The sequence below is a fragment of the Pteropus alecto genome, unplaced genomic scaffold (assembly GCF_000325575.1).
Source record: "Pteropus alecto unplaced genomic scaffold, ASM32557v1 scaffold87, whole genome shotgun sequence".
Taxonomy (NCBI): domain Eukaryota; kingdom Metazoa; phylum Chordata; class Mammalia; order Chiroptera; family Pteropodidae; genus Pteropus; species Pteropus alecto.
The window spans coordinates 11538804-11565086 of record NW_006443225.1 but is presented as its reverse complement, the minus strand read 5'-3'; the positions used below and the strand labels follow the sequence as shown (position 1 = coordinate 11565086).

Here is a 26283-nt window from a genome sequence, read left to right as displayed (position 1 = left end):
TTAAACATATTCTTGTTCAACAAAGAATATCGAAGCGCGCTGGGAAGCCGTTTGCCACACAGGACGCGCTCCTCACCTCTGCCTACCGCGTGCACGACGGACGGGCCGTACCCTCGGATCTGGAACCCAAGTCCCTCGGCGGAGTCGGGGATTTTCACGGTCCTAAAATCAATCGGAAAATAATGGAAGAGGACGTTTTAAAAGCCGCAGTTGGTTAAAACAATAGGTTGCTCACACCTTTATTCATTCTTTCAGTAAATTCGTATGGAGGGTGTAGCATGCGAAAGACACCGAACTTGAAACCCTCGAAGGAGACATAGTGCTGGGCGCCCTCACAAACCATGTGGCAGGCACGCAAGGCACCCTTACTTGAACACTTCACTGCAAAGTATGACCTGAATAAGGAACTGGCTCTGGGCCCAGACAGACCTGGCTTTGAAAACTCATTTAGTCACTTGATAGCTGGATAACTTGGATGAACTTCTTAACTTCTCTGAGCCTGGGTTTCCAGAAAGATGATGATGCTAAAACTTACTTTGCAGGGTGTCAGTGGAGATTAGAAGAGATACTTGTGGTAAAATGCCCTGCGTTGTGCTCTGGAATATGTAGGTACTCAAGAAAATGGAAGCTTCCCTCCTTAGTTTAATGTTACAAAGGAGACATCAATGCACTATGAAATTTCTTTGTTAAAATTAATATAAAAGCAACACAGAGTTAATACATTTCTGCCTGCTGGGAACTTCATCAAAGAACAACAACAAAGAGCTAGTTATAAAAAAAAAAACAGATGTGTCAAACACGACATCAAAATAATTTAAGAATGTGATTAACTTTCGTATTTATTCAGTGGAATTTTAAAAAGAATAATACATCAAAAGGTAAATCGTAATAAGTTAAAAAAATATTTTCAGTGAATCCGCATGGGAACGAAGATGAAGGGATGGAGAACCTGAGTAAGCTGTCATGGCAAACCAGTGAGGGATGTCCAATTTGACACTAATAAATGAGTTACTCCAGAGAAGGAAGCCAGAAATCAGATAGCAACAGTGAAAGGCAGAGAACACAAGATAAAATGAAAGATCACAACAATAAAAGTGAGTAAAATAAACTGCAGTAGAGAGCAAAGACAAATGAATACAATGCAATAAATTTTGATAGATAGTCCTTGATGCCCAAGAAACAAAAGTGTTTTGCAAAAGCTGATGAATTAATCATGAAATAAATGTGACACCACTTCAAGGGCAACTTTAGACAGAGTCTGAAGCTGGGTACAGTAGCTCTTATTTGCAGTTTATGAGATAGCCGTTGGAGCAGTTTGAACGACACTGTCCCTGGAATACTTGAGAAAGCCATGTACTGCATTTAGGCCTGAAGACAGAGGCTGCCGCCACAATTTAAAATATAACCTAGGCAGGCATTCAGGCATTTGGTGATAGAAATGCACATTATCTGATCGAGGGAGCTTTGAAAATATTATTACACATTAGGTTATACACAATCAAGCGATCTGCATGTTGGTGGGATGGAGGTCACCCTTTATCCTTCATCCTTAATTAAATCATTTTGAGTGTATAAAGCTACATCTGCTTTCTCCGAATAGCACCTTGTTACTAGTGTCTGCCAAAGATACACTTGAAAATGGAAGATAACTAGGAGAAGAAAAGGGAATATATTTTCTGAGCACGAAACAAAAAATAGAGGTAGCTCATGCTTCTACATATTATGAATGGAATTTCACCTTTGCCGAAATACCCTAGAGCTTTCGGGCCACTGTGAAGTAGTTATTTAGGTTTGTGAAGAATTCATAGTGGCCTCTCAACCCTTTTTAAGCTGGTCTTCTATCTTTCTAATATTGCTGAAGAAGGTTGACCCTACTTTAGTCTTCAAGAAGATTATAATTTTTTTAACGAAAATCTGTACGAAACACCATGAGATGTATTTGGTCCTCATTTTGGGACTCTCTTCATAAAATGACCTTTGGTAAACATCTTTTCCTCATGGGAACACCATATTGCCCATTAAAAGAAGAATTAAATTTATTCAGGAGGAATGTTCTACTTCCTGTAGAAAGGAAGCACACTAAATTATCTGTTACGAAGCCTTTTGAAAAATTCCTTGATGTTATCAAATGTAAAATACAGCTAGATTCAAAAGAAAAAGTGTTTACCTCTCATATTTTTGCTTTTTCCCCCCCAGCAGGATACTGCATAAATTATAAGTATTATAAGAAAATATGAGAGAGTGATTTATGGGGATCGTACATTAGAATGAGGAGAGGTTATACATTTCAAATGAATTAAAAATAAAAAGGGGAAAAAATGAATGCTCCATCCCCAGAACTGGTTTAAATACAATGTAAAATATGCTCTTGATATAATTAAGAAGCAATGAAAATTAAAAAAAAGAAACGAGAGAACAGTAAAGCAGCATAAATGACATCACTGGAGCACATACTATGGGTTGCACATGTCACCAACTTGTTTACGAACATAGATTTATCCGATGTTCTCAGCAGCTCTGTGTCATCCCCATTTCACTCTTCTCGTCCCCGTTTCTCATGGATGAGGATGTCGAAGGAACACAGTAAGAAAGCAAGTGGTGGAAGAGAGGCCTGAACCTGGCCAGGAAATGTCAGGTTCCAGACACTGTGCAATGACATCTGAGAGAAGAGTCAGAAGATCCAGGTTCTAAACCTGCTCTTCCAGCAACTGATTCTAGGACTGAGGATCTGCCCCTGTGTATTTAGTCTTGAAGCTGATGACTTCGAAGTCCTCTAACTGTTGAAATGTTTGTCATCAGTGGTCCAGTATCTATAGGGTTAGCTTGGGGGCAAGGGGCCATGGGGAGAGCCTTCATGTTTACTAATGACTGCTTTGGAGTACTACTTCCTTGCTCCTTTCTTTTTCCTTTTAAAGTCCCCAAAGCTGCTTTGCTGCTCTCTAGGCCAAAGTCTTCCTAAATCAGTAACTTTAATGAGTCGCACTCTCTTTCAGACTCTTTGGTAAGCTGCCGGTAGAAGCTAAAGTGTTTACCTTGATAACTTTACACTGCAGAATCAAATCAATTATACAGCACTTCAACTCTGAAGATAAAAAGTATACCCAGCTATTGCTGGTATATATTAAGGCAGGGAAGAATACCATATTATATATGCTTAGACTATTTTCACAAGTAGTTAAATTTTTTGTTTTTCAAGCGATAATCTGCATTTGTCTAAAAATTAATAAAGTTGCTTATTGCCATTGATAAGTAATATAATTAAATTTTAAACAGTAATTTTGATATAATCATAGTACATTAATACTAAACACTCTATATGAATTATCTCAATTAATTAATTGCTTAAACAAATGGAAACCTAATAAGGCAACATGATCATCGATGATCTCCAGAAGAAAAGCCAGTATCTGCCAAGTATATCCCTAATATCTTGATAATATTTCTCAATAAAACATCATAGAGCATAATCCCATTTTATAAATATATGATGGTGTATAGGTGTGTCAGTACTTAGAAAACTCAACTACACTGGATTTCAATAGAATAACAATGGTTACTTATGGATGATATGGTTATAAGGAAAATGTCTTCCTTTAGAAAAATCTATACTCTAAATTTCCTATAATAAATGTAAGTTTTTCTAATCATAGGTAGATAGACAGATAGATGTATTTTTTAAAATGAATGGACTTATTATGAAAGACACGCAAGCACGGAAGTGTCTTCACCCAGCTGGATCTCACCTCCCATGAGTGTTTAGTTATAAACAGTGTCTAAACGGTGTCTAATGAACTGATACCCCCTGAAATTCTTAAAACCGAAGATGAAGGAATGCAGTTCTTTGTTATTGACTATTCTATTAATTTTCTCCATTTATAGTCAAACTTAGCCCAACCCAAACCCAGAAAATTTGGGCAGCAAGAGGAAATCATTATTTCTGCTGAAACTAGCTGACTTGAGTAGCAAGCATTTTATCATTATAAGTAATGCAGTTTTCCCATCATCTAATGACCAGTATTAGTGATGTTGAAAAGCAATGTTCCAAGCAATAAAATGATTAATTCTAGACATTTGCTTAGTTAACTTTTCTATTTTATTCACCTATGGATAATTTTTCTTAAATCCCACATAAATCACACAACTTACTCTCTTGGCTTTGTGCTCACAAGAACTCTTAGAGGTTTTCTGCTGTTTAAGCATGATTTCAGGAAGCAATCCACTTCACTGAAAGGTCTCATAAAAACTAGGTCACCATTAATAGCAAAAATCTTTTTCCCAACTTCCATGCCAGCCATCTAAAAGAGATATAACAAAAAAAAATTTTTTAAGTCAAATTAAATTTTAATAAGAAACTATTTTTCACAGAATTAGAATCTGAAAAAGTCTAGAACTTATAGGGTTTGACATTTTAACACATTTGCACTGTTTTTATACAAGTTCACAAAACGGAATCATGGGCGAGAAAATACAGTTGTTCTTTTTGACCCAGTTTTAAACTTGATCACCTACCTTCATTGAACTTCTCCTTCCCCCATGACTAACTATTGTACTCTTCCTGTGACTCTTCTGTGGTATTTTATAGTTCCTTTTCTTATTTCATTCTTTTAATTATAGTCAAACCCCAGGTTAATCTTTTTGACAGTGTTTTCCATCTATATGCAATTAACTCAGAGTTTCAATTTCAGTGTAGACATCAATGACAATCACAAATGCAAGGCTAGCCTAACAAAGCACAAGTGACTCCTGGGCAGGAGAGAGGAATGACTCGGAATCCAAAGAAGAGAGTTCCAACAAACATAGACTGCAAGATGCTGAAAAGTTGACAAAGAAGAAATTACCTCTCCATGCCAACCAGGCCTCTCTCTTAACCAAGCCTATTGCCTATAAACTGTATGCTGTTTTGGTTACCAGATAAATGATGAAGATCTAGGAGAAAGCACTTTATCAATGGCATAGTCAAATAAAGCTATACTCTAAGAATGTCTTCTGAAAATGTCCGGGAGAAACATTTCCTTCTCACAGAATACTATTAAAAATAGTCATTTGTTGGCTGGGCCCACTAATAGAGTATGAGTTGGCCAGAGTCATTTTGCTCAACATTAATGTACTATACATAAAGCTTTGTCTGACATGAGTTTGTGTTTGATAAAAGGCGGAAACCTTGGGCATTAGCAGATGGGAGGATGGGTGACAGTTTACTACTAACTGTAAATAGATTTAAAGTTAAAAGCCATGCCTCATTGATTCTCCCATTCTTTGTTAAAGATTCAACTATTGAGAAGTTTGCTGGAAAAATAAGCATCTTATAAACCAGGCAGCAAGGTGAGAATACTTGAAATCTGATAAACTTAGGACGTAACCCTGGAAAGTAGGTTCCATTGGAGCAAGAAATTTTGTCTGTTTTGTTCATTGCTATATTCCCAGAGTCTAGAACACTGACTAGCATAAAGTAGGTACTAAATAAATATTTCTGAATGAATGAATGATCAGGAAATGTCTTTGTTTAAAAAGCTGGTGAGGTGAGAGAATATGAATTAGCATTAACCCAACGGGAAAATAAGTCAAAGCATGTGCTTCTGATGGAATCTGTATTTATGCGACAGTCAAAAGTGATAGCAAAATAAGACACGGCCCTTGAATTAAGGGAAGAATGCTCTGACATACATAATACAATCCCACCCTATGCAGTCTCCACAGGGTTTCAGGTTAGAACCGGGAAGTTCCCAGGGGCACAAAATGAACCATCCGGCCTCCCAGGAGGTCAAGAAGTTCACTGCTGTAAATATCTCCAACCCCTCCCCTCCCCCTCCCACACCTGAGTGCACAGACATGGGCTCCTCTGTCACAAGTCCCAAGAATATTTGTAAAACCTCAGAATAAGATTATTCAGAAAATTATTTTCAGGAAAGCTACTTAAAGGCTGATTTCAATTTGTTTAGAACTTTTATATTTATATGGCACGGGCAACAAATTTAAATAAAAATGCTCATTTACATTACCTCAGCATTAGACCCCTTTTCTACCAACTTAATTATTGGAACTTTATTTTTGTCTTCTAACCCAAAACCATAGCTGCCTTCATTGGATTTAATCTGAAATGCAAAATATTAACATTATTAATAAAGCAAGTAGAAAGGTTGCAAATCAAACAGAATGAAATAATATGCATTACTATCAAACATATCTATGTAATCTCCTGTTAATATCTAGTCAAGGAAAAGACATAAAACATATTAATAAACTTACCAATAATGATTTAGCTATAACATTTTCCACAACTTTTAAATCATGTTTCATAAGTCGATGTTTCATATTGGATCCCTCCATTTCTTCATCCGCAAAAAAACGAAAAAGTAGGGGTTCATCTTTGAATTCACTTTTTTCCAGGACTATGGAAACAGAGAAATGCAAATTATTTCATTTATTACAAAAATCAAAGTCTTTGTTCATACTAATAGACATTCAGTAAAATAATAACTGTATCATGACCTCAATTTTATGCTCTTAGAACAAGTTACATTTACAAATATCCCTATGACATTTTCTTATTTTTGTCTATGCTATCAAGCCAATGTTTCCTTTGAATTACTGTTACCCCAACCTTTTTGGCACCGGGGAACCGGTGCTCCTATGAGAATCTACTGCCTGATGACCTGAGGGGGAGCTGAGGCAGTGATGCTAGCGCTGGGGAGTGGCTGCAAATACAGATAAAGCTTCGTTCACTTGCCCACTGCTCACCTCCTACTGTGCAGCCCGGTTCCTAACCAACCACAGACTGGTACCAGTCTGTGGCCCCAGGGGTTGGGGACTTCTGACCTAAGGGATTTAAAATTTTTAATGTCATTTTTCATTGTTAACTTTTTTATATTTAACCAAGTCCTTCATTTTCCAAATTAAGACCTAAATTTAAATAAAAGATCACATTGAATCGAAAAATGTATACAATCTAAAACATAGAAACCCACAGGGCTTTATATATGTAGTAAACATTTTAAGTATGTTTTTAATATCCTGCACAATCATGGGAAAATTCAAAGGGGTTAACTGCTGTCTGCATGTGTGTGAGCAATTCCCATTGTGGTCGCTTTGTTCTAACACTTGAAACCAGAAATATGTCTTCTGGGCGAAATGTGATTTTAGTTCCCAGTAATTCCGAGTTCTTTTCTGTTTAAAGGCATTATTCTCAAAAAACCTTACTTCTGCAAAGGTCAGTTTTTTCCCCTTCATCTGAACATTAATATTTCCCCCCAAATCCCTAAGATTCCCGACATGTCCTAATGATACAAGGTTTATGTTTTATAAGCCTTTTTTAAAATAAGGCTTAATACTGATAGAAATAATTTGTGTTCCGTGGGATCCTGACAGCAGTCGAAATATGTTCAAAGAGAAATCTTCTCTATTTTGATTTATCTTCCCTTAATTCCTTGAAGAATGTTTGTTGGGACAGGTCGATTCACTGAGCCAGAGAGCTCGATGGAAGGCAGTGTTCTCACGGCACAGTACAAAATTAAAGCTTTATGATGGGAGAGACCTGCATTTAAATTCCAGGTCTGGGGGGAAAGTTACTTAAACTCTTCGAACTTCAGTTTCCTCCTCTGTGAAATGAGGGTCATAAAACCTTCTTCATAATGTTGTACAAAATCAAAATGAGGTAATAAATGTGAATAACTTGACACACAGTAAGCAATCAAAAATGACTTATTAACACAAGTCATCGCTGACAATAGAAACGAGAATATATTTGAGATGGAGTTAGGTCTTATCTGCGTGACCTAAGCAGTTTCCCAAAAACCCCCATGATGTTTGCTGTTTTCCTCCACAAAACAGCCTGTCTATCAGGAGTGAGAAAGGACGACGAGGCTGGCATGAGTTGTGATTTACTGACAGAGACTTTTGCAAGGAAAACTTTTGTCGAAACTCAGTATTTTAGAATAAATATTGGAATCAAATTACTACTTATCTATTACTGCTTATTTTCAGCTTGATGTTTTAATTCCCTATAATGGTATCATTTCTTCCATTCGATAGTTTGCTGTTCAAGGACTGATATTTCTCTATCACGACTGATACAGGAAACGAAGTCATCAAACAAGAAAAAATAAATAAATCTTCAATAAGCAGCCAAAAAGACACAGATTTTTTTTAGAGATCTATAATGTTGTTTTCTAAGGTAATTTTGAAAGTATTTTTATAAAAATAAAAATAAATATTTAACTGTATATGCTCTTATTTAATCACTTTAATATATAATTGCATTAAAAAAAAACTATGAGTCTGATATGAAATGGTTTCAAAGAGGTACATAACCTATTTTTTTAAAAAACTTCTCAGCACAATCCCTTGCTCTTTGGGAATCAGTAACAGTCTTGAAAAATAGGAGGAAGTCACAGCAACTGGTAGATAATAGCAATTAGACGTAGGATGGCACAAGCCATGAAACTGAATGCAGACGTGGTGACCCAACGTGGACACATGGCAAGACCTGGACAGTCTTGCTGGTTTGTCTCTATATGGCTCCACTGAAACACGGTGCCCTACATCTTGTGCCCTAACAAAAACAAAGCAGTGAAGTACATCTGTAAGCTTCCAGAATAAGAGTCCTACCATGATGCATAAATCCATTGTCACAGAGTCCGACGCCAAATATCATTGCCTCTTCTCTGGTGCGGCAATCCCCCTGTTAACCGAAAGAGCACCACACAAGTTACTAGGCAGCCGGAGGCATGCGCCTTTAACACATTTGACATTCCAGCACTAACTGACAAAGCCATTCATATATCATGGCATACATTGCTTTCATAAACCCACAGCTTATCTAATTCTTCTAAAACATTTACTTGATAATGAAAATATTTTCTTTTGACATTAAACAAAAAACAAAGATTTAATGTCTCTTGAGAAAATCCTTACTTTATTAAACATGAAAATACCTAAGTAACTAAAATTTATTGCTACCATAAACGATCCTTTTCTCTTATTCCTTCAATCTTATACTGCAATAATGGGTCAAGGAAATACCCCACATAAGAAAACACAGTAAATAAAGCCACGTAAATATCATTATGCATGATCTCTGCTATCACTTTTCTTCCTCCAAATGGTCTTGCTCTGTAAGAGGCCTAAAGAAACTTACTAATCTAAAGCGACTGATAAGATACCAACAGTAAATTGTTCAACTGAGCCAGCAGATGCTTGCTTCTCTTTCGCTATCCTGCCAAAAAAATAATCAGATCATAGAACTGAATCTAAAAAGGAAGCCCAATGCCACCTCTGTTATGATTTTAACCTAGAAAACGCTCATTTTATTCATATAAGTATGGATTCATATATATATGTATGTGTACATGTGCGTGTGTGTATGTATGTATGTGACCTGACGATTGCATGTTTTATAGTTGAAGAAGCGCTTTCTCACATATTATCTATTTGTTCCCAGTTCTATCTCTGAGTACTTAGGTATCCTACCAAATCTGTCCTCACCTCTCTCTGCCTTCGGTTATATTTCATGTCAACACCCTTATCTAGTGTTTCTTCATCTCGCTTCTAAATTATAATAATTTTTTGTACTTTATCCAACATATGCTATTATAGAATTAAACTTTCTTATACAGGAATTTCACGTTCCAAAACTTTTTAAAACTTTTGTTGTTGTTGTTTTTATAATCATAACATATCAAAATTTTCCGTTGGGCTTTCAAGGCCCGACCCTTGTTGGCTTCATTCACTCCACCTCTTCAGCTTCACTTTATAAATATCCACAACTTCTGCTCCAGTCAAGTTGTTCTCCTGTTGTTGCCTGAAGTCTGCGCTTATCTTCATCCTTGCTTTCACTCATGTAATCGTCCATACCCACAATGCCCTTCTCCTTGCCCTCCACCCATTTAAATTCTCCTTATCTGTCTATCAAGGATCAGGACGAGCTCTGCCTTGTGCCCGTCACAATTCCAACCCTCGCTAATCTTCCTGTCAACGAGGAAAGCACTTCTAATCTGTATCTTTGGACAATGCATCTCTGCCCTTTTCAAAATCTAACTGTTAAGTAACTTTTATACATTCATTCAAAAGATATTTATATGTTATTTTGCCACATAACATGCCAAAGCGCTAGAGATAATATAGTAAAACATGCAAACACAAAACACTTTCCTGCCCTCGAGTAATTCGAATCTAATGAAGGATTTGGTCACTTAAAATGTGGTATATAATAAGTACCATTATTCAATTCAGTCAGTATTCCCAATCAGACATTATACTAGGAGCTAGAAAAAGGTTTAAAAAGTCCATGCTCTAAGAAACATGCATGCTAGGACAGTGACAATATAATACGGTTTTTGCTAAGACATATATACCCAGGGAAATGGGACCACAGAAGACTCGAAGCCCAGACTGGAGGATGGAGCAAAGCTTCTTAGGGGAGAGGATGGTGGAGCAAAACCTTAGATAATATGGAAAAATTAGCCCGATTGACTAACAGTCCCTTGTAGGCAGGAACCATGCCTAACTTCCTGTTTTCTTGGTTTGCTTTATTTTAACCATCAAAGCACTTGCTTAAAAGCTAAACTTACAATGAGAGTTTGTTTAATAATCATGAACATTTAATTGATTATCCAATTGATATGCTGGTCAGACTATTATTTTATTGAACATACGGTATAAAAAATACAGCCTAAAGTGTGTGCTATCCACGTGCCTTTTAAAAACCCTACTTGCGCCACATAGAACTGGTGAGAATTAAAAGAGAGCACAACAGAAATGGCTTTGGTTGTGAGGAAAGAAGGCATTACTTAACTATGAATGTGGCATAAACAAATCACAACTTATGTGATTTAAATGATGTTCTAAAAATACATTAATGCACCTGCTACATAAGGAGTCGACTTCATGGAATAAGTTAGTTATACCCCATTGTACTAGAAGCGGGACAACGGCGAGTGAAAAATGTGTTCAGAAGTCAAGTCATCACGCTTTCCACGACGATATCACATAAGACACTGCTGAATAACAGAGAAACTGTCAGATCCAGAATATACCCCAAACCATAGAAAGACTGTCTTATGGGAGGCAGTTCTTTATTCTGTCCTCTAAAGCTGTCCAAATCAATTCAGTTTCCTGGTCATTACTGGCAATTAAGCTATATTATCACTCGAGAGTCATGGAGGAAACAGACCCTTACTTGTCAGATTAAGAACTTTAATTTATCATTCTCTTATCATTCTATTACTATGTTTGTGTCCAAGTCAGCCCATGTTTTCCTAATCTGAAGCTAAGCAATAAGAGTTAATTATGTCTGATACTTACATTTGTGTAAATTTTACAGTATCAGAATCATAAAGCTTAAGTGACAGAGAAGAGATGACATGTACAGCTATTAGAGTAAGAAGTAAATGGTCGTGAAAATAACATCTAAAAAGATTAAGCGCCTCGTCCAAGTTTGCGGAACTCCTTATTGACAGAGCTGTCATCAGACACCAGGTTCCTCGAGTCTCAGTCCATTGCAATTTATACTATGTACAATTTTTATAGATATTGTCATAACAGACCACTAAGAAAACCTGAAGAAAAAAACATCAGTAACTTAGTTCAGTTTTCTGAACAATTTATTCTTTTCTTCTAATGGTCAAGGTTGGAAAGAAAAATGCAAAAAGGAAAAAAAAAAACAGTTGATAACTGACTTCCTGAATCAGAACTTTAAATATATATTCAGCACCAGCTTTTACTTCAAAAAATTTTTCTTCAGTTTTCTCACATAACCAACATATAGTCCAAGTTCATTTGAATTCTATAACATTAGCGTTCCTATGTGAAATTTCAACTCTGATACCAAGCACAGAATCAGTTCCAGTGACACACTTTGACCACCGTACTACAACAGGTTTTGATACCAGTAAACCCACTGGGAGTGTGATTAGGGTTTTATCTAGAAGTAACTGCAGATTTAATCTAAAATCTTAACTTTTAAATAGAATAAATTTAAGTGCTATAAAATACAAAAACAGGTGGTCTTGGATAGTTTAGAAATATTAAATAATAAAAATCTCAAAATATATGTGTACAGATGAGCCATATGTGAATCAAACATAATTTGAAAAAAAATAAATATTTTTATGATTAAGTATCAAATGTTATCAGGTACTTGTAACAGGAAGTAGGCCACTTTCATTAACAATGAAAAAGTAAAACTGTTTATGAAATTGACTCAAATACCCAAACGAAATGACAATATTTCAACCTAGCAATATCCCCACCCTCAAAATAGTAAGTTCTGTCAAAGTGGATATTAGTTTTCTTAGCCTTTTCTTTAATCAGAGGAAAACATTTGATCATCTATTAGTTGACTAGTACAGTAAAACATTTAAATAAATTTATATTTGTATTGGCTCGGTGCCTAGATTAGCAAATACCATTTTCTCGATACATCTATCAGCTCCCACATTCGAAGAAGCAGAATAATAATGACAACAAATTTTGTACCTTCCTATTTATTTATTTATTTTTAATTTATATATTTATTAATGTATCTTCCTATTTAAAATGTATACAAATGGTTATTACCGTTCATATTACCAAAGCACAATTATTATCTAACAGAAAAAGGCACAGAAAGATTAGAATAATTTGCTAGGATTAATAAATAGATACTTTAAAACAAATTAGTGAATAAAACATGCAAAAAATTTAGTATATGCCCACTGCTACTCTTCAGTGATATTCAAATTACGCTTCATTTTTTGATCTAAGTATCTCAGTTGATACTTTTAAAATAGAAATAATCTCTTCCTGAAAGACAACATAGTATAAAAATCAAGCCTGAAGACTCCAAAGTCAGATAGATTTTCTAGGTTCAAAGCCTAACTTTGCTTCTTAGTCTGTAGGAATTGGTCAGGTTATTTCACTGTACCTCATCTGCAAGCAGAAATTAATAATAATAATAAGAAGAAGACCTAAATCACATGCTTTAAGTTAAAACCACAAAGAATGCAACTCAGCAACTTCTATTTGTCTATTTACCTGTGCAATTAGCCAGTCTATCAGTTTGTTGGCCATGACTACAGATTTGTAGGTCCTTAAATGGTAATCTTTATCTCTATAAAGAAAAAAGAAAACATAAATGTTAAGGAAGGAGATAAGTGAGCACAGGGAAACATTTCATTTAGTCTTAGTGTGAAACAGGAAGTCTATTCAATATAATCTGAATCGACTGTCCACATTATGTGTAAATAAGAGACGGTTACAAGGTCTGTAAAACACCTGAAAACTCCATCAGCTCACAGCAGAAAGGCCCACAATGATACCAAAACAGACGTTTCTTCTTTCACATGTTCTTATATCCAGAAGGTCATTACTGCCATATTACTTGGTAATAACTTAGCAAGAAATATGGTTTTCATTAATAAAAAAAAAATATATAGATATTTTTATTTTTTCCCTTTAAATACAGATAGGATTCCACAAAAAATCTCCTCAAAATGTGGAGAACAAAGCAATTCTTTTAATTTTCACTTTTGAATTCTCCAGGAAGGTTGGATTTGGCCTGCAGGATGATTGGCTTGGCTGGGCTGTAGGGGAAGGCTGTACGCCTGTCCCGAAGGAAATACACTGAGAACCATGTCATTCATTTTGTCACAATGACACCACATCCCCAGGGAATAAAGGTAATCAACTGGTCCCATATCAGACTCTCCTTTCAATAGACTTTTCAGATCGGAGAAATCATTCAAAGTTTAGTTAGATACCAACAAAGTGCCCATGATCAGGACGAGGTTGTAAAGGCAAAAATCTATCATTCATTTAGTTTGCCGGCCTGGATCATAAGGGAATGAGAAAATGACAGTCTTTTCAAAATCCACATTATAAACAACTTGAAGTGATAATTACTAGCTATATTCACAGTTCTCTAGCCTCTGTCAGTAATTTACAATTAATTTTCACATCATTTTATCCACTTGCATAAAAAGCTCCCTGAAAGGAAATTTCTGAGATTTCAATAACAAATGCACTAGGTTAGCCAATAATCGACAGCAAATTTTTAAAATCTTTTTAAATCTATCTGCCTGTTTCTGACACCTCATCATCCATTTCATCTTGATTCCCATAAACATTACTAGGAAGAAAAAGAGAATCTATTCTCTATCATATGTGGGTCTGTGCATTCTCGCCCAAGTAATTTTTCTTTTCATAAGCTGAGTTCACACATATTAAAAGCATGATTATCACACATTCCACCTGTTTCATGGGTTTTTTTCGCCATAAATTTTCCCTTGACGACTCATAAGCGATCGTCATTTCTAGCCAAAGAACAATTCCCTTTCATCAGCTCTTACAGAATATAACTTTCTTGATAAGAAATCCCATCTGGCTAACATATTTGGAGACCACATTTTCTCACATATAAACTCTACATACACACAGGTGATGTGAAAAAATTTAACCATTTTTGCTTTCTAGTAGTTTAGCAGGAAAGAATATGTTAAATACCACTTGCTATTGATTTAAGGAAACATCTTTTATTATTAAGTTATCCAAAATATTGGCAGGGTGTCTGTGCCAGAGAACCAACAAATATAGGTTCTTTTTGCCTCTTTTTACTTTGCGAAGCCTGCTTGTGAAAGTGGATAGGGCACGTTCAGGAGTAAAGGGTAAGATTCTGTTTTCCCCTCCAGGACCTGTAGTGCGTTCTCTGGTGGGCGTTCCAACATATTTAAACAACAACTTCTGAAATATTTTTTTTCCTAAGCTCTGCATTTCCTTGGAATTGGAAATCAGACTGAAAAATAGAAAAGCTGTACATCAAACATTTGGATTCTATAGCCACAGCTGAAAAGCCTGTTTATTCATTTTGAAAACAGTACATCCATTTTTTTGTTGTTCTGAAAAATACATTTTAGTCAATAAACTTCTAATGATATCTGGCCATTTGAAATTAGTTTACCATTACATTACATTCTATCAGTTAGTGTACCTCAGTGTATATTACAAAGTACAATAACACTCCTGGTAATCTCCTCCACTGGTAATCAGAATGCAAAACTCGGTTTTCCGCTGTCTTGCTAAAGAGATAAACTGAAAATTAAGCCTGATTCCTCTTCAAAATAAAAGGCATATCTCTTCAGAAGGAAAAACATGATAGAGAAAAAAATGATTACACTTATTGACTCCAAAATGATTCTTAATTTTCAAGTACAAAAATCTTTTCTTTGCATAAAAGACCATTAGAAGGATATATTGTGAAATAAAATACACATCCAAGATTTTGTTATATGATTTAATTTAAAAATTAATATATCAGTAATCATAATGGTAAATATTTGTAGTAAACAATATCTCCAAATCCTTTCCTCGTCGACTATTATTTATTAAATATTAACTGAATGTGGATCATTTCATTAGCAAATCTATAATTTGCTGTGAATTAATGGCAAATAATTTTAGAAATCAGAATAAAAAGAGTGGAAAAAAACTGTATAATTACAGCCTCAGAAAATTTAGGAATATTTTAAGATAAATTATTTCTTAATCTTAAAGTAAATTTTAAAGTAAATCTTAAAGTAACCTTAAAAAGTAAATTTCAGATCTTGAACAAAAAATAAACCAACAAGTTCCCGCTGGATAATATTACCTAAGATGCAATATAAATATTTCCATTTAAGTTGCAGCACTTAGAAACCAAACTCACCTGATCACTGGAGTAAACAGACTATGAAGACGGCAATATAATCTTACACCCTATTATAAAATAAAGACATGTCAAAAGTAAGGACGATCACTCAAAGGAAAGGACACATCAACAAAATTCTGAAATGAATATATTCACTGTTGACATTCAGGAATCATTACTTGATCTCAACCAATTTAAAAGTTATTCAAATGTTACTACAACATAAAGATGATATGACTTAAATCATTAAAAACAGGATTAAATTGTGCTATGAATTTGTCATACACATATGACATTTACATATACAAAGAAATTTTTAAATTACTTTTCTTGAAATATAAAATATCAAGATATAATGCAAACAGAAAACAAATCTATGCAGTAATACATCATACTACTGGTTTATTTATGGCAGTCATAATTTTGTCGTGTACAAATAAACACATTACATTAATTTTATATATTTATATTTTTTAAGTTTGTTCACATGTCATGACCACTTGTTCCTACATTTGAAAACATTTTCAAAGAATATACCCTTCTGAGTGACACAATTGCATTACTTTCATTCAGAACTAGATAAAAGAATGAAAAGAAAAAAGTGATCTAACATTAGAATTCTTGGAACGGCAAAAAGAAAATGAAAGACTTGCTTACACTGGAAGAATTTTTAAGTCTCTCAACACCGTGTATCTTGCTAAAGTAGGACAACATGAATTCTGCTATTGATAAAAGGTTGTAGGAAAAGCTATTACCTTTGAAATGACATCCTGCATTTCATTTCTTGGATAAAATGTCCCATCGTCATAGCGAAATCTATATAACATCTGTTCTGGTTTGAACTGATGTTTATCAGTAACTAAGAACATAGGAACGATACATTAAAATACTGACAATCTAAAAAACGGCAGACAAAAAAGAATATGTTTATGAAATACGTATTCCCAAATACTAAAACTTGTAGTTTTACCTAAAACTTTTGTTTTCCTAATACAGAAATCCTAGTCGAGTATTTGGACAGTAAGATTCATAATAAGAAATTTTTAATAGAATTCATTTACAATTTCCATATAATGACTTAAGAACTAAACTGAGGTTAGCAATATTCAGCTAGCATATTACATGTAACGGTGTATTGGGTATTTATTTTTACATAAATATGAGTTTGTGTTTTCTATTTCTTTACAATGCCAAAAAGTCAAGCAAAAAGTATCCTTCGAAGAGCAGATATTCCAATTAGTAAGTTATGATTTAAGTCTCAGCCCAGGAAATGAATTTTAACATTTATCTGTTTTATCTCACTGTAATTAGGCCAAGACCACACATAAACAAATCTTGAGCATTCATCCTGTGTTTAGATCTCCGGAGTGGATTACATAATTTCAATATCTAACTGATTCCAAAATTTAACAGTTTTCTTACACTCAGAAATACTTTCTTACATGTCACTTAATTTTTTCCTTTCCTCAGTAGAAAATAAGAGTGATCATCCTTCACTTGCATCCTTAGGATCAGATTTTCATACTCATAAAGACTCCTATAAACTTCCCCTAACTTTTCTTTTTTCCAGGAGACGTCACTTTAAAGACAGTCTAATTTAAAAAATAAAAAATAAAAAAAAATGACTGTGCTAGAAAGGAAAAATCTCAAATAAAAGCTCAAAGAGTTTACATTTAAGTCTCAGGTTTTCTTTACAGGGAATGCAATATCTGCAGTAGGGATAATTTGCTGCATTGAGCTCCATTTTCATGATCAGATCGAAGACTTTTACCTTTACTTTTTGCTAAAAATTTTGAAGAGGGAGAAAAAGCTGTCAGAATAAAATCTCATGAATTATGTTTGGTGAATCCAGAAAAAAAGCCAAAAGACTTGTAAAACACACACAAACACGTGAAGTTTCAACTATTTTACCCCAACCCATCCAAACCACGTGCATGGCTTATAGCCATCAAATTGAGACAGGATTGCTGCCAAAAAGTAAACAAAACAAAAAGATAGACAGCACAGCCTTTTGGCATCCTTTTTCCAGATTAAGCCAAAAAAAAAAAAAAAAGCACGTGTGAAAAAAAAAATCGAGAGAAATATTTTGAAATCCTATGGCATTTTTCAAGACCAGTTATTTATTTATCCTATGCAATCTACCTATTCCCATTTTTATCCCTTAAGATACACCGAAATACATTATCATCTTGACATTCCAAAATTCAGGGAAACATTGGGCCCAAATGTCTCTTGAGATAATAAAACAAGTGGCAGTATAACCTATTCAAAATGGAGTGCTTAGCCGTAAGGCAAACTCCTGTGACTTTGATAACTAACATTGGTTAAATCTGCATCTCTTAAGCTGCTGCCTTGGAAAAAAAAACAGTGAAAAGAGTTCTACTTGGAATCTACTCACTCAACGGCTCGAACATGGAAAATGGGTTTATTAACTGATGAGAATTCAGTTCTTCTTGTGAGAAAGGTTGTATGATGCCATTTTTAAACGACTATGTAATGTTACCAGGGATGTACTGCGAAATGTTTAACAACTGGCTACGTAGGTGGTGGGAGAGAAGGAACTAATTCGTTGCATCTGCCAAATTTCTGTGGTATAAATACTCTCATCCTGGCCAATTTCAAGCTACTATAATAAAAGCACTGAACACGGGAGTGAGGTGAACATATTTTTAGTTTTTTCATCATATAGAAATAATAGATATAAATAACACCAAGAACATGGCTAATAATAAAATGTAGTAAAATAATTAGAAAGTGATGAGTTTTAAGAATTTATTAGCTTTATTTATAATTTATATACTTACATGTTTATGTCACTAAAACTTTTAATAATGTGCTTAACCAGCTTGCAAATTTAAAAAAAAATTAATTACCAGCTCTCTTGAGTTTTTAAGGAGCCAACTTTATCACACCTCTCTCTCTCTCTCTCTCTCTGTCTCTACGTTCTCACGTAGGCATTTATAATGTAAATAGTAGTGCCAGACAAGTAGAACATTATCAGCATATCACAGAAAACGCATATGCTGCTTCAACTTAAGAATTCCTAGTGTAGCAAGGCTCTGCCTCTGCTGAAGTTCTCAGCAGTATTTTCAATGTGAATAATAGCAAAAATAGTCAACCTTTTTTTTTTTTTTTTTTGCTTTTTTCCCTTAAAACAGATGGTCCATTCAACTTTATTTTAGGAATCCTATTTTCACTGAAATGCAGCTGGAACCCCATACTAATGAAACTAGCATGTTTGGCTCATAGTTCTTCATTCTAATAAAGTTATTAATGTGAAATTGCATAATAGTTCTCTTACCCACAGTTTGGGAAAATCTGTTAATTCTGTACACTTAAAAGAAAAAAAAAAGATTATTCTAGCAACAAAAATCCTTTGTGCCAAATCTGACCAAACCCTGAGAACAGTAATAGCACAGGCCACGAAAATCAAACTCCTAAGAACAGAACAATATTGATAGAGAGTACCTGGTGCTACATTTCTCAGAAAAAGTGTTAATTGGGTTATAAACGTCACTGTTCAAAAGATTTAAATTTTCCTAAGTTAAATAATCAAAGGGTTCTTGCATCTGAAACTTCAAAATAAGTCTTAATCCAGAATTTATCTACCACTTCCTTTTCAAAATTGTGTTGGTGGAGAAAATGGTTGGTTATGAGGGAGGGGAGATTAGCTGGTTAGGAGTGAAATTGTTCCATTCTGAGATCCCTTCCAGGCAAACTAATCTTATGCTGTTGGTGTATATTTTTGTCTTTTTAGAGGAAGAGAAAGGAATTCTAAGAGATTCCTATCTGGACAGATAGTGGTCCGTTACACCAGCGGCACTCTGGGATGGGGAAAATTGGGAGGATCTAGTTTGTTTTCGCCACACTCTAATTTAGAAAAAAACAAATATCAAAATTCCAGAACCAGAAATTCATTTTTATTCACCATTTCCTGTCTTTTTCTCCTCTCCCACTCTGTGCATTAGACATTCTTGCCTCATTGTCATTGCTTTCTGGCTTTTTGTTTGTTATTTCTTATCATGCTCTGAGGAATGTGACAACTCTCTTGAAATGGTCCCCACATCTGTCTGTCACTCTCACTGCTCTGAGCTTTACACGCATATTGTCAACCTTTTGCTGGGCGCTGGCAAGGATGTCTCACACCCAATCCACAGCAAATCCTTTATCTTCTCCCCAACCTGCTCCTCCTCCTCAATGAAAACTCTTTTCTGTCATCCAGATAGAAAGCTCAGAATCATCTGACCTTGCTCTTCATCCTTCCTCTCCCAAATCCAAATAGTTATCAAATACACTGTTTCGGCTTTTCCAGAACCCCTTGCATGGGCCACTCTCATCATGCCCATGGACACAGCCCCGGTGACACCCTCACCCTTGCACTCCTGGGGAAGGAATGGGCCTCCCAATGCAGGGAGCTCTCTGCAGAATTCACTTACCCATGCCAGGCCCTACCTTGCTGCATCTGTTAGCTCTAAAGTCAAGTCTGGTCAAGCTCTTCTGCTTAAGAGTGTCCATCAGCTCCTTATCTCCTCGAATAAACCCAACATACCACACCTAGAGAGCTAAAGTCTTCTGGGATCAGGTATTTACCTACCTTTCTCACTCCACCCCTCCCAGTATATTCCTCATGAAGTATATTGTCTTGCCACATGAGAGACTCTGTGCTAGTTCCTGAGGAGGCCACCATGAACTTCCCCCTCCCATGCCCGAGTGCCACATAGTATTCCTCGGGATGGAATGTCCTTCTGTCCTTCTGTCCCTGACAGAGTTCTATTCATTCTGTAACGCCCAATGTTAATCCCAGTGGCCTCATGAAGCGTCCCAAACGCTCCAGTTAGAACTCACCATCTCTTCCTCCACAGCCCCACAACGCTTACTGTATTTCTAATTCTTGCCCATGTTCTATTCATTCATTTTAAAGGTAGCAAATATCACCATAAACCCATATTCCCCGAAGCATGGTTTTACATATATTAGGCACTCAAAAGCGTTGTTGAAAAAACATAAGCATCTTCTAATGTGAAGAATTATTATAAACTAAACAGATCATTTCATTAAAATATATGCAATTTCTGGCTAAATAGATTAAATAAGTAATCCAATAATTACCATGGTGGATGATTCCATTTTCTAATAATGCTTGTCCCAAATGAACACCTTCTTCAGGCCTATGAATCTCGCCAATTTCCAACAACCAGGATACAAATTCACTAAAACAAAAATCCAATGAAGAAGTTAAATAGTTAATTTTCTCCCAGGAAGTCTATCTGTACCATGCATTCATCAAGCAGATAGGAAAGAAATCTCAAAATATAAAGGAACATTTACGATGCATTTTGGCATACATTTTTTCATATGCAAAGCCCAGTTTTTAAATTGAACTCTCTTCTACAAAACCCATGTCCATATACATTCAGACTTACCTAAACTATACTTAATAATTGTCTAACTTGTTGAGACCTCCAACAATCACAAAGAAATTTTACAGTAGCTTTAATTAAAAGGTTATTATCTACATAAAGGCAAATTGGGACTAAAGAAAACAGATCCTAAAGATACCTAATGGACAGAACCAGCTAGAGTAATAAGGACTTAATTTAAGAGATAAGACTCTGGAATGTGGCTTTCCAGGCACAGAGAAGCAGTGGGTGTGAAACTCCAACAGGGAAATAAAAACAAACTGCATGCCCCCTATAGTAGGCAGAATTCTAAAGATGGCTTCCCACTCCCTATAAGGAATCCCATCGCTTGGTTTTTAAATCAAATCCTAATCTAGGTCATGCTATGAATGAATTTTGCATATGTAATTAAAATCCTAAGTCAGTTCACTTTAAAATATGTAAATTATCCCAGCAGGCCTGACCCAGTGAGTCGAGTCCTTTGAAGCAGAGGCTTTTCCCAGTCTGGTGGCACAAAAGGAAGTGAGAAAAACTTAAAGCATGAGAAAGATTCAGTGTGCCACTGCTGCGTTTGAAGACAGAGGGACCACGCAGCAAGGAATGCAGGCATCTTCTAGTTGAGAGCGTGACCTTAGTCAACAGTGAGCAGGTCCTCATTCTTACAAGGACAAAGGACTCAATTCTACGAACAACCTGAATGTGCTTAGAAGTGCATTCTTTCTCAGAGTCTCAAGATAAGAGCCCAGGCCAGCTCAGCCCACACCTGCATTGTGATCTTGGGAGAGCCTCCAAGCACAGAACCCAGCGTTCCTCCAGAACAAGCTCATCAGCGGGTGTTGTTTCAGGCCACTAGGTAGGCAGCAATTCGTTTTGCAGCAATAGAAAATTAACACTCACGAAAAGACAGAAACATTTTACAATGGTTTTTTTTTTCAAATTTTAAAATTACTTGGTAAATTCATTGTTGCATCTAAACTGTCATCCATAGGGAATATTCCAGCACAAAATCAGCCATCAGAGCTGCCGACCACACACATCTGCTGTAGAGGTGAGAGGCCAAAGAGGATTACAGTTTACATCTTTCTCCTTTTCAGGAAGGGGCGGGGTGAGGAGCTCCAGGCATCATAGATAAGAAGGATGATGTTTTGTATCTTTTAGGAGCGTCCCAGCCCAGTGGTATATATTATTTTAAGGTCACGTGAAATCATTAAGAAAAGGCTAAATACAGAGACATTTCACAAGGAAAATTTGATCACCCGTCTGTTATAAAAATCTAGCATTTGACTTTTTATATAAACGAATGAATATATTTTAGAATGGTTTTATTTTTTCCCACAGAGGCCAGAGAAGCAAAGTTATGGAAAGTGTCAGGAAATTACTTTTCCATTTATTTCAAAACCAAAAGCGACACATATGGCGAAAGTCAAATAGCCAAGGAATATGGAATTCTAAATATGGGTGTCTGGTCTAAAAAGTACATTTTAAGGCAGAAGACACTGTTAAAGTGCTTTTTATCCCTCTATTAAATAAGAGCCATGCATGAGGAAAAAAAAAATAAAACAAGTAAGGTGAAATACAGCGTAGCTGTTAAGATCGAGTACTTTGCAAAAAGATAACCTGAATTCAAATCCCGTTTCTGTTTCTAACAGCTGTGTTATATTGGATTAAGAAATTTAGCTCTCTAAACCTCAGTTTTTCCCTTGATAACACAGAAATAATAATAAGCACATCAGCCTCATAGTGCTGTCACAGGATTAAATGAGCCGATAAATGTCAGGAAGCCAGCACGGAGCACGGCACATTGTGAATACTTATTAATGTCAGCAGTTGACAAGAGGGTTGAAATGGTCGGTACGTAGCTAAAGCCCAGTTCTACATTCTGACATCAGCAGATTCCTGAATGTGTCCAACGCAAATGAAGAAAAGGACACGTTTTCAGTACTGCTATACATTAGGAGAATAGTGAGGACAGGAGAAAGGGTAGGAAAGGAAGTTAATGAGTGGCTTTATTGTGGGACCTACTCAACTAACGAAAAGATCCTGGTGACACCCTGCACAAGGACCGTGATGCCATCGGAAATCACCTTGAACTTGGGCTGTACGGAAGAGGGAGAGGCTGTTATGGAAAAAGCCGCCATTAACACAGCCAGTATTTACTGAGTCTCTCCTATGTATCAGGTGCTTTGGGGAATGCTTTGCCTGTCCTTGCAACTTACTAGCCCTACAGCCATAGGAGACATTGTGGGTAAAAGGTTAATAAAACCCTCTGTCCTTCAATAAGAAGTTAACCCAGGGTTAACTTTCTGGCTGTTCAACGAGAAACCTGATGAAGGCAGGGTGTCGGCTCATTAGTAGGCAGCCTTGCTTCTGGTAAAAATGACCCCGATGGCTATATCGCATACTCACAATACCTGGGGAGAAGCCATAATTTGAGGTGACTCTCTTGTAAGTGGACATGTCCCTGTGGGGACCTTGGAAGTTATACCCACGAGGGCGTTACAACAAATAGTGTCTTCTTTGCCACATGTGGCTTTTAAGCCAAGATGGGCTCACATCTGCTCTTTCTTGCACAGAAACCATCACGTGGGGACCACTGACACTAACGATACCAGCTCACGGGCAGCTGTGCGGCCTGCTGTGTGGACCACGTCCACCGGAAGAAGAGATTTCACGCTGCCCTGTAAGCACATGGGCTTCCTGGCCCATGCTCTTCTAATAGGGCTGGGAGCTGGTGTGGCCGTGGTGATTTTGTGTGCCTGCACAGGTAATTAAGAAGACAATCGGGTAGTTACTACAGGTAAGCACTGCAATTATCTTTATTTTTAGACAGGAACGGGAAATTTAACTTTCTGAAATCTCTCAACTAGCCAGTCTGAATGGAGACCACGAGGTCTGGGCTTTGAACTACGAACTAACTACTCCAGTCTACTTTTATTGAGTCGACATCGACATTTACTAGCTGTATGAACTTGACCATGTTAAACTCCATAGTCCCTGCTTTCTGAATCCTTATCAAAGATAAGTATGTATTCTAGGAGAAGTAATGCACAGGAAGAAGGCAGCCCACAGCCCGGCCTATGTACCTGAGGCAGCCACCCTTCCCTTAGGTCCTGCCTGCTCAACCCAGCAGGGACTCCCACGTGCAGCTGTCTGCAGAAACCCAAGGACACAGGCCATTTATGCTAAACACCCAAGCGACTTTCCCCGACCCAGCCCCACCTGTCAGTCTGCGTGTGGCCCCTCACATGACCCACCGTTTCACATTCTTCATCTCTAGCCCTTCATCCTGAGCCCAGGTGTCAAAATTCTGAATTAATTGGTAGCTTAGACAGTGAGTCTTCAGTTCTCTGGTCTTCTCTGACCCTGTACTCATGTCCTTGCCTGACTCTGTCCCCGACAGGCAAACTCGCCTGCCTGCCAGCCTCTGCCTGACCCCAGCCTCTGTTCTGCCCTTGGGACATGATAAATCAGAAATTATGGAAGTCGTAAGGGAATGGACGGATGCTTTAAGTTTTTTGATCATGACTCCTGGCTCTCTGTACATTTCTTCACCCCACTATGGTCCTGGAAATATCGATAGTAAATACATATTCAAAAATCTTTGGGAGAATTTTTTTAAAGAAAAACAAGTAATTAATGGAAAGTTAACATTTGAGATAGTGAAAATATGAAAGAATATATGCCCCCAGACTACCAACCCTACCTTCCAAGAAAGCATTTAGGGAACGTAGTCAGTTTTCTTTTTCTGTCTTTGATCAGATTTCCTTGTTTGCACATCATTTTATAAAGTTTCTCACCCTGTTCAGAGATCATTACCCAGGTATCTTGCTCCATTCCTAATTTTAAACCTATCGAAAATGAAACAAAGGACAGGTAAGTGAAAGAGTCTCCTCATTCAGTCATGCCTTCATTAAAAAAACATTTATTGCATGTCTTCCATGGGCTGGGGGCTATGAATACACAGCTCTGCACAGTAGGGCCCTGGGTTTTCAAGAAGCTCATGGGATACCAGGAAGACAGTCAAAGCAAGATGTCCAGGGCCATATGGCACCTCTGTGCACACTGCCTCAGAGGCACGTGGTTTGGCCAGTGGAGGAAGAGCAGCTATACCTCAGACCCTAGGGACCCCTTTGTAAGGCTAGGTCAGTACAACTGGACGCGGTGGCCCTGTAGACAGCCTTGGAGGAAAAACTGTGACACAATGGAGGCACCTTCAGAGTGTTCAGAAGTGTTGAGAAAGTCTCACAGAAGGGCCCAAGTATAAACAGAATTCCAGAGAGAGAGAGAAAGTATGCACAAGAGCTAAGTGAGGTGCCGCAGCACAGAGACACACAGCCCTGGGTTTCGGGAGAGAGGACCAGAGGTTGGGCAGGGCCCTTGTTCACCTTTAGTTTCCACGACTTCGTTCCTTAGAAATGTGGGGGTAGGGGAGCTGGGTCGGGGGAGGGGGAGGAAGCGTCTAAGTGTTTTAACCAGGAGGAGGGGCAGGCAGGATAGTGCAGGAAAGGAAGTCTTGTAGCTTTGGAGACTAAGCTCGGAGGACAAACTGAAAGGGGGAGGGTTTAAGAAGAAGGAGACCATTAGGAGGGCGCTGTCAAAGTTCAGGCCAGCTCGAGCCTGTGTGGGCAGTAGCGGGGGCCACAGCGCAAAGAGAATGAAGTTGAGAACTACCTAGGAGGTGGTATTGAGAGGACGCAGTGCCAGGTTAATCATAGGTGTGAAGGCAAGAGAAGAGATCAGGATGTTTTCTAGGCCTTTGACATGAGAACTGAATGGGGATTGGGAGTCACAGTGGGCAAAGGGTTTCAGGTAAGGAGGAGCCCGGCACTGAGCAGGTTGACTTTGGACTTTCAGGTTAAATCCAGGGGTCAGTGGAATACATGAGTATGATGTTCAAGAGAAAGAACAGGGCCAAACATAAAGACTGAGAACTTGACAGTTCAAAAGTAGACATTCATCTGGTGGGCATAGAAAACTCAAGTACAAAATCTAGTTTGGAGAACAGTGCCAAAGCTGAAATCCTGGGAACACTGACGCCTAATCAATGAATAGCACTCACGAAGAACTGTTGCAGAAGAAGAAATACTTGAATTTTTTTTGTCTCCTAGCTACAAAATTTCTTACTAAAATGTTATCTCACAATGTAGGAGACAGTAACATTTGTCAGTAATAGTGAACAATCCATTAATAGAGCCTGTTACTACAAACAGATTTATAGAAAGTTCTTTT

At 36.9% G+C, this 26283-nt stretch overlaps 1 protein-coding gene across 1 annotated transcript in view; it reads right to left on the bottom strand.

Moving 5' to 3' along the window:
- PREX2 (phosphatidylinositol-3,4,5-trisphosphate dependent Rac exchange factor 2) overlaps nt 1–26283 on the bottom strand; it is a 182301-nt gene that overhangs the window by 112442 nt on the left and 43576 nt on the right. Inside the window, exons 11-20 of the mRNA XM_015598604.1 lie at nt 24758–24902; nt 20765–20865; nt 16411–16514; nt 15674–15723; nt 13009–13084; nt 8605–8677; nt 6247–6389; nt 6000–6092; nt 4147–4295; nt 77–162 (exon numbers count right to left, since the gene is read on the bottom strand). Of these exons, the coding sequence (XP_015454090.1) occupies nt 77–162; nt 4147–4295; nt 6000–6092; nt 6247–6389; nt 8605–8677; nt 13009–13084; nt 15674–15723; nt 16411–16514; nt 20765–20865; nt 24758–24902 (1020 nt within the window). The remainder of the gene's footprint in view (nt 1–76; nt 163–4146; nt 4296–5999; nt 6093–6246; nt 6390–8604; nt 8678–13008; nt 13085–15673; nt 15724–16410; nt 16515–20764; nt 20866–24757; nt 24903–26283) is intronic.